Source organism: Perca flavescens, chromosome 2 (genome assembly GCF_004354835.1).
Source record: "Perca flavescens isolate YP-PL-M2 chromosome 2, PFLA_1.0, whole genome shotgun sequence".
NCBI lineage: Eukaryota > Metazoa > Chordata > Actinopteri > Perciformes > Percidae > Perca > Perca flavescens.
The window spans coordinates 30337445-30346433 of NC_041332.1; the positions used below are offsets into that span (position 1 = coordinate 30337445).

The following is an 8989-nucleotide window of genomic DNA, read 5'->3' on the forward strand; positions in this document are numbered from 1 at the left end:
TTTCATCAGTCACCATTAGTGTCGGGTAAAGCTGGCATCATTTCTCTACATACAATTCTGCCTGTATTCAGACGACATTTAATATTTGGGAATTTTTTGCGGTGATGGAAAATGACTAATTACATTTACCCAAGTACTGTTCATGAGTACAGTTTTGAAGTACTTGTACTTTACTTGAGTACTTCCATTGTAAGCTACTCTATACTTCTACTTTAATACATTTATTTGACTGCTATAATTACTTAGCCAATTACAATTTTACATGCAACACTTCCTGCGATGATCTTATAAAAATGATTAACCTACCTAAAATGAGCTCCATCTCTATTAAACTGCTGCTTACATGTAAATGCATCAGTAATTATATTATACTATGTAATAATAGGTCACTGACAGATACAATTCTGCAGCATAAAGAGTACTTGGACGACGTGTCAAACTCGAGGCCCGCGGGCCAAATCTGGCCCCCTCGTAGATTTTGATCCGGCCCGCATATCAATTTATGTTCACAAACCATTTCAGCCCACCTACTTTTTTTTGCTTTTTCAAAGTTTTTGTCACTTTTTTCAAGCTTTTTTGTTACTTTATCCGACGATTTTGGTGCTTTCTGTGATGGTTTTGCGCTTTTTTTCCTATGATGGCTACCAAACTTCTTTGCTGACTTTTAGGGCTTTATGTTGACTGTCAACTGTAAGTGAGAAGACTATATGAGACATGCAGTCATAAGGTCAAAGATATTTGACTTTTTCAATTAAATAAAGCATGTCAAAAAACTCTACATGTCTGGTCCTTGATGTGATTCTCATTTCCAATGTGGCCCTTAGTGAAGTTGAGTTTGACACCCCTGAATACCACACTTCTACATAAGTATTTGAATATTTTGAATAAGGGACGTTTACCTATAATGCAGTAATTCTACTTGGGGTACTGCTACAGTACTGTACTAAATTTGAAATTGTAGTAGTAGTATTGTAGAGTAAGGTATCTTTAAAAATATTGTTTTGGTAATTTGGGTAGCACTAGTAGGCCTATAGAAAACATTCAAATAATACTCAGTCGTACATAGATAAAATTAAATGTTAAATATGACAAGAATTGAAATACACCAATGATGCATTCAATGTAGGCCTAGATACCTTTCAGAAAAAACAGTAAACCGGGTTAAAAAAGGAGTAAGAAAAAATAACATCAGTTGAGTGGTGCTTTAATTGCATTATGTTGTTTTTTTCACTTTATACGGCAGTTTTTTTTGTCTGAAAGCCTCTACAACTTTTCCAAAGTTCCACATCGTAGTATAAATTTAAGACGGAAGGCACACACACGTATGACTCAAAGTTCTCCGGACCACCCCATCTCTTCCATACAGTCCATTCAACACTGCGGAGGTTATGAAAGCCGAGCTCGCCTCTGATAGGCCATTGCTGTAGAAACATTCAGTCTCACTATCATCGCTCCATCCCGCGGACCAATCAGCGAGGCCGCCCGGCCCTTCGACGTCAGTCTCCTCTCTTCTCGGCCAATCAGATTGTTCGATATGACTACTTCACCCGGCCGGCCGCCTCCTGCTCAGGTAGACAGGACCTAACGTTCCCGCTGAAAGGTGAGTGTTTACTGTCGTTGTTAGCTGCAAATCTATTATTTTTAGCTGAAGTACATCTCTTGTAGACTATATGTAGCGAAGAATAGAGACTGTGTTCTCGGGCTTCGAGTTCGGACATAAATAACAATATGTCGGGCTGCTTTGTAATCTGAAACATATCAGTCGTTCAGCAATAATCATGAATTAGTCAGTGTCCCAGTATTAGTGATATTGGATGGATGTGACGAAGTGTTTGGTAGCTGAAGCGTTTCTCTGCTAGTTACATTGAGGTGATTCTGCATGTTTCTGTGTAGAATTTATTGATTCAAATAGTATGTATTGTTACCATGATTGTTGCCCTATACTTGCTGATATTAGGCAACAGTATTATCTCATAGTGGACTAGCTACCATTATTGTTGCTTTAAAAAAGAAGAAAAAAACATTGACGCCTGCACAGTGGTGGAATGTAACTAAGTGGCCAACATTTACTCAAGTACTGTACTTTAACTACAATCCGCTTTACTTATAGTATTATTATATTATAGTATTTCCATTTTATATTTATAATACAGTAATACAATACCGGTTTATGACTGTGACATGGGCCATTCTGCTTAATGAGTACTTTTAACTTTATTGTGAAGCTAATCAAATAATATGTTCACACTGTAGTTTTGCCACTTTGACTCAAGTAAAAGATCAGAACACTTCTTCCATCACTGCATCTGTAAAACGTTAATTTGTGGTAATATATGAAGCACAGCACGATCCTTTGATTTCGTTGTGAAGCTATAATCATATTATATAAATGCACACTGTGATCTAAAATGTGTTCAAGTTCTGTGAGTTTAGTAGTTGTATGTATTTCAGTGGCGGAGGGTTACATTTACTCAAGTACTGCACTCACTCAAGTACAAGTCTGTGGTACTCCTTGAGTTTTTCTATGTGGTGCTACTTTTTAATTTATTTATTTATACTTCACAATATTTGTTGCTGCAATGAGTTTATAAACAACTGTAGTTACTTTGCGGATTCGTATTTAACATTCAAAACCTATTATCCATTTATAAAATATGATGTATATTATATACTAGCATTAAATAAAGTAGTCTCCACATCGACTAGCTGCGACATAAAAAATATGCTGTTTACATGTTAATGCACAAATAAAATAATAATGTCATATATATCACTGTCAAAGGGGTCATTTTGCAAGTACTTTGACTTTTGATATTTTAAATACATTTGCTTTTTTTCATGGTTTTATAACTACTTTTACTTAATAAAGTATCAGAGTCTGTCTTACATTACAGTCTATAAGTAAATGTTTCTGCATACTTGTAAATAGTATTTATTGTTTAAAATAGTTTTTAGTTTACTTAATACAGTTTGCTGATAATGAATGTAATTTTTATAACAACTAAGGACCAGACAGGTTGAGATGTGATGAGATTCAGTCAAATTATGGCAGTTATGTTCCTTTGCACACTTTGATTATTTCTTGTTTTTCCTTTATGGTTCCTTTGCTATATTTAATCAAACGGACCGTTATCCTCGCAATTTCTCTTCTTCATATTGTCATTGTTTTTATTGATAAGACAAACTTGCAGTGCACCGACATGGCTGAGAATATGATCTGTCCACCTGTAGCTGTGACGCTACGTCCTGTCTGAGAGTTGTTCATGTAACGCTGTGTTCCTGTTTCCCAGTCTCCTCTCCTGACCTGCAGTCACCTTGCGTTGTCCATCATGGCGGTGAACGGCACGTCAGACATCTTGAGCTCTGCCTACCTGGCGGTGGAGTACGTAGATGCGGTGTTGCCAGAAAACCCCTTTCAGCCCTCCATGAAAAACGCCTGGGGCTACATGCTGGATAACTACACCAAGTTCCAGATTGCCACCTGGGGGTCGCTCATTGTCCATGAGTTCATCTACTTCCTGTTCTGCCTGCCTGGCTTCCTCTGGCAGTTCATGCCCTTCATGCAGAAATACAAGATCCAACAGGTGTGTGTGGGGTTTTTGGTTGTTAAAATTGTATTTTTAGAATCCAAGATGAGTTTCCTCGTTAAATACCTTGTGTGTGTGTGTGTGTGTGTGTGTGTGTGTGTGTGTGTGTGTGTGTGTGTGTGTGTGTGTGTGTGTGTGTGTGTGCGCGCAGGACAAGCCAGAGACCTGGGAGAAACAGTGGAGATGTTTCAAGATGCTGCTGTTCAACCATTTCTGTATCCAGCTGCCGTTAATCTGTGGGACTTACTACTTCACTGAATTCTTTAACATCCCTTACGACTGGGACTCCATGCCACGCTGGTCAGTGGACGTACCATAAAACCAACATGGCATCATGACTTTGCGTTTACAAACATACACGCCACTTTCCTAAAGCCAAATGGCGTGTTATCTGTACGCATTTTGAGCTATCCACGTGTATGTCTACGCTGTATACAGCGGATGTAAACATACCGCAAGAACGTGCTGTACTATCGTGAGAACGTCACAAGTGTGTAAAAAAAAAAAAAAAAAAAAAAAAAGGTTGGGTTTAGGAAAAGAATATTGGGAAAGGCTTTAGTAAAAAACTACAAAAACACGACAGTGACCAACGTCACACGCTTAGGAATACAATAAACGGTTGGGTTTAGGAAAGAAACATTGGGGAAGGCTTAAAAAAATAAAAATAAAAATACTTACGTCCTTTCATACTACTCGCTATGGCGAAAATTCACACGGAATGTAGTTCAATTGCGGCCGAACGGCGTTGATAAACACGCTAAAAAGCGATTATGCGTCTTGATAACACGCCAAAATGGCATACGAGTTGGCGTGTCATACATACGCCACTTTATGAGATCAGTTTGCATAAAACACACCTGAATGTGTCGTATTCAAAGTGTCCTAGATATGAAGTATTTATACAACTGCTACACGCCCATTTGAAAACATCAAAAACAGGGTGACTTGGCTTTTCTATGATAGTAAGTTAAAGGGTCAATGCGTGCCTTTGCTAACTATGATTATGGTAATGTCACTGTGACAGTTTTAGACAGAAAGTGTAGCTCTGCATAGCCTTAAAATGAATAACACAGAGCTCTCCTGCAGCAATCATTTCTAAACAGGTCCTAAAAGGCTATTATCAGTTACCCTTCACATGTTCCCCATGATACCTTCATCACTCTGTTTCAGACTAGAAGATACGTACATGTAAATCTGCTTTACTGTACAAGAAACAAAAGAACATTTTTTATTTAAAAAAAATCTTTTTAAGGTTAGTAGACTTGACAATAAATGTAAAAGTGCCATTGTTTTCATACATTATATAGATGCTGATAGATGAAGTCAACCCATTTTGTTTAAATAAATGCACAGGGCTGCGAAATGTGGTTGAAATTAATAGAGCGATATACCGAATATTTTTGCAATATCAATGTATTGAAATATGAGAAATGGAGATAAAATCACATGCAGTATAAAATGGTCAAATGGAGGTTCTAAGCAATTGTCTCTGTTTTACTAGTTTTGTTAGTTTTACATTACAATTTGCTTGTAATCATTATTTGAACAATATCATTTACAAAAAAAAGATGATAATAATAATAATAATAATAATAATAATAATAATAATAATAATAATAATAATAATAATAATAATAATAATTAAAATGTATGTAGCAACTTTCACACACCAAATGCAGCTTAAAGCGCTATACAAGCAAAACAAAAAAAGCGGAGAATTTAATTTGGACATCTCTTCTTCCATACATACAGGATGTGTATGAATGATCATGTATGTTTTTGTGTCTTTTTGCAACTCACCTTGCATTATCTGGTCAAAAGTCATCTGCTGTGTGATGAAAAAGATATTTTTTATTGAATCGATAAAGAATTTTTCCTAGAAATGGCTTTTTGTTACATGCCTTCTGCCTTCGCTGGGCTCCATCGGTGAACTGTGTCGGTTGGGATAACTCGGTGTGCTTTTCCTCTCTCTTCTGGTCTCCTCCTCCTCCTCCTCCTCCTCCTCCTCCTCCAGGCCCTATGTTCTGGCTCAGTGCTTGGGCTGTGCTGTTGTTGAAGACACCTGGCACTACTTCCTCCATCGCCTGCTGCATCACCGCAGGATCTACAAATACATCCACAAAGTCCACCACGAGTTCACCGTGAGTAAAACACACAAGCGATAAGATGAATAAACACAAGCACACAACACTCTCTGGTTAATCTTTTTTTACTGAAGAGTTACTTATTAAACATGCCCTCGCTGTCACACATGTGAAATAGTGGCAACGCACGCACACAAACATATACATGCATGCTGTATGTCTTCATCACAGCGTCTCTGCTGTCCCTCAGGCTCCGTTCGGCATGCAGGCAGAATACGCCCATCCTGCTGAGACGCTCATCCTGGGAGCTGGTTTCTTCATCGGCATCATGATCTTCTGTAACCACGTGTTCTTCCTGTGGGCCTGGGTGTCCTTCCGCCTGCTGGAGACCATCGACGTTCACAGGTAGGACACTCTCCCTGTGCCATTTAGTTTTTGTTGCTGCTCTTTTCCTACACCTCTCACAAAAAGAGCTATGTCAGACTACGTTTATTACTATGACTCAAGAGAGCAAACATTTACTTTAATTAAGAAAAACAGAGCAGCCGTTACATCACTGATTACAATACACAGTGAGACGATAGTTGCATGAGAAACTGCACGTCTCTCTCATCATGTTAACTCTGTCAGTAGTGTGTGAGGTCGACCACTAGAGGGCCACAGAGAACACCAGCTGTTACTGTCATATTATCAGGTCACATGGAACTCCTTTCTCTGGAGATACATTAATATGTTGCTCTTATTTTGGGATTACATAAAGGACTCAGTAAACACAGACTGTGGCGGCATAAACAATACTACAAATTCATTATGTCTTTTGATACACATTAATTAATACTTGCCTTTTCTTAAATTTGTATTAGTTTTATGTCTTTTTGCTTTTGTTACTTTTTGTTATTTGTTTACTTTTTTAAGAGTATTTTTTCTGGCATTTTAGGCCTTTATTTCCATAGGACAGATGAATAAATGAGAGGGGAGAGAGAGGGAGGAATGACATGCAGTAAAGGGCCGCAGGTCGGAGTCCAACCCACAGCAGCTGCGTCGAGGAGTAAACCTCTATATATGCGCGCCCGCTCTACCAACTGAGCTAACCCGGCCACACATTTTAAATCTAATTTAATTTTTTTTTTAAAGTTTACTCTGGTGCATGCATTTTCCTGGTTTTATAGTTTTGTAAAGGACTTTGCATTTTGCTTTTAAAGACAGAGAGAGAGAGTGAGAAAAAAATAAATTCAGAAAACCATATTGATAAATAAACATGAATGAGTCCACCATTTTCCAGACTGTGCCTTAAAGGTCCCATGACATGGTGCTCTTTGGATGCTTTTATATAGACCTTAGTGGTCCCCTAATACTGTATCTGAAGTCTCTTTCCCGAAATTCAGCCTTGGTGTAGAATTACAGCCATTAGAGCCAGTCCGACAATGAGCTTTCCTTAGGATGTGCCATTTCTGTGTCTGTAGCTATTGAGGAGGAGAGAGGGGGGCAAGGTGGAGGGTGGGGGTGTGGCCTTGACCAACTGCCACTTCTCTCGTTTGAAAGCCATGATGTCTCTCTCTCTCTCATGGGTGGGCCAAATTCTCTGGGCAGGCAAAGCAGAGAAAGAGGAGGTAACCTTGCTCCTTATGACCTCATAAGGAGAAGATTCCAGATCGGCCCATCTGAGCTTTCATTTTCTCAAAGGCAGAGCAGGATACCCAGGGCTCGGTTTACACCTATCACTATTTCTAGCCAATGGGGGACCATAGGCAGGCTGGGGGAATGCATATTAATGTTAAAAAACCTCATAAAGTGAAATTTTCATGCCATGGGACGTTTAATTTACACAATTTACTTGCCTTTTTTAATAAAACAATACTTGTGACACAAGTCTGCATCTTCATCCTCACATAGCCAATAGTGCAGCAGTGTTTAACTGGACTAAGTCTCCAATTATTAGTGTTTGTGGGAACAAGCGCCGTGCAATAGAAAACTAGCCATCTCTTGATATCAAAGCATTTGTCTTGTTGGAAGGATGTTTTTCATCGAAAATATTGAATTGGTGTTTTCTATGAATGAATTGCCGACAGACTTTAATTTCCTTTTTCTTTTCTTGCTCCCTCTCAGCGGTTACGACATCCCTCTGAACCCACTCCACCTGATCCCGTTCTACGCCGGAACCCGTTTCCACGACTTTCACCACATGAACTTCGTCGGGAACTACGCGTCCACCTTCACCTGGTGGGACAAGCTGCTGAAGACGGACAACCAGTACAACAGCTACATGCAGAAACAGGGAGACAAGAAGGAGCAGTAAACGGCTCTGTGCCTCTGTTCATACACTCCCCTGGATTGTCAGGAAGGAGAAGGAGGCAGCGAGTTGGACAGACACACCACCAGCGCTGTGTTTCCTCACACACTAAAGGTGTACTGATTCTGAACCGGACTGCATGTTGACTTCAGTCCGTCTTGTGTGCCTTTTTTGCAATAGAAGTAATTCTGTCTGCTTCTGTCAACAGCTGCTGGCTGAATAAAAAACATCAACATCCTCATTTTGATTTGTTGCTTTGCTTGGTCATTGAATGAAAAAAAAAAAAAAAAAAAAAAAAAAGGGTGTATCGTATGACTTTCTTGTGAAATGCTTCCGTATAACTCTGAATGTTTGAGCACTTTAGCGCTTCCTCTTGAGTTCCACTGAGTCAGGGTGACTTTGTGTTTCAGCTGCAGCCCAGTGGGAACTGTCTAAACTCAAGTCAGCCATGTTTGATGCAAACCCATGTACACTTTTTAACGAAAAGGGATTGGCTCATATGGCTCTTCTGGGTTGTTTAAGCATATTTGATTTAAGACTGTACAAATAAATGAATAAATGCTGTTTGGTTGTGTTAAGAAGTCTTTTTTTGACAGAATCTGATACAAAGTCAAACTTCATGCTGATCACATCTTGATAAATGTGCCACTTTATTAATAAGATATTGTTCATTATTGACACATACTGAACGAGATCACTGATAGTTTAGATGATTATGTCTAAGATTAACATCACAGATCTGAATTTTCTCTGAGTGTTTTTCGCTGTAGACACTGTGGGTTGACGGAGGAAGTAGGTGATTTCGCGAGTGTATTTATTCTGTAGGTTTTCTCTCATCTCCTCTGTGCCGCACCGTGGACACACCCCTACTGGCGCGTCAAGTCAGCCAGCAGCATGAGGTACCAAACCGGAAGGGAGGCAGTTTTACATTAAGGACCAAAACTTTAAAAGTTCATAAACAATAGTAAATCAATGGATAACATGGTCTAACACACTCTGAAATACATCCAAAAAATTAATCGAATTAA

The 8989-nt window shown here is 39.0% G+C and overlaps 1 protein-coding gene across 1 annotated transcript; it reads left to right on the forward strand.

The window, feature by feature from the left end:
- The first annotated feature begins 1535 nt into the window (after nt 1-1535).
- Nucleotides 1536-8205, forward strand: msmo1 (methylsterol monooxygenase 1). Its single transcript, XM_028595793.1, has 6 exons — nt 1536-1600; nt 3291-3584; nt 3739-3887; nt 5602-5728; nt 5922-6076; nt 7778-8205. Exons 2-6 carry the CDS (start codon nt 3330-3332, stop codon nt 7965-7967), a joined length of 876 nt encoding a protein of 291 aa, XP_028451594.1. The 5' UTR covers nt 1536-1600; nt 3291-3329; the 3' UTR covers nt 7968-8205.
- Nucleotides 8206-8989: the final 784 nt, after the last annotated feature.

Bases quoted from the DNA above. Each gene is read 5' to 3' on its own strand.
- msmo1 (XM_028595793.1), top strand. From the start codon at position 3,330: ATGGCGGTGAACGGCACGTCAGACATCTTGAGCTCTGCCTACCTGGCG. The intron at 3,585-3,738 runs GTGTGTGTGGGG...GTGTGCGCGCAG, and splicing joins AGAAATACAAGATCCAACAG to GACAAGCCAGAGACCTGGGA. The intron at 5,729-5,921 runs GTGAGTAAAACA...GCTGTCCCTCAG, and splicing joins AAGTCCACCACGAGTTCACC to GCTCCGTTCGGCATGCAGGC.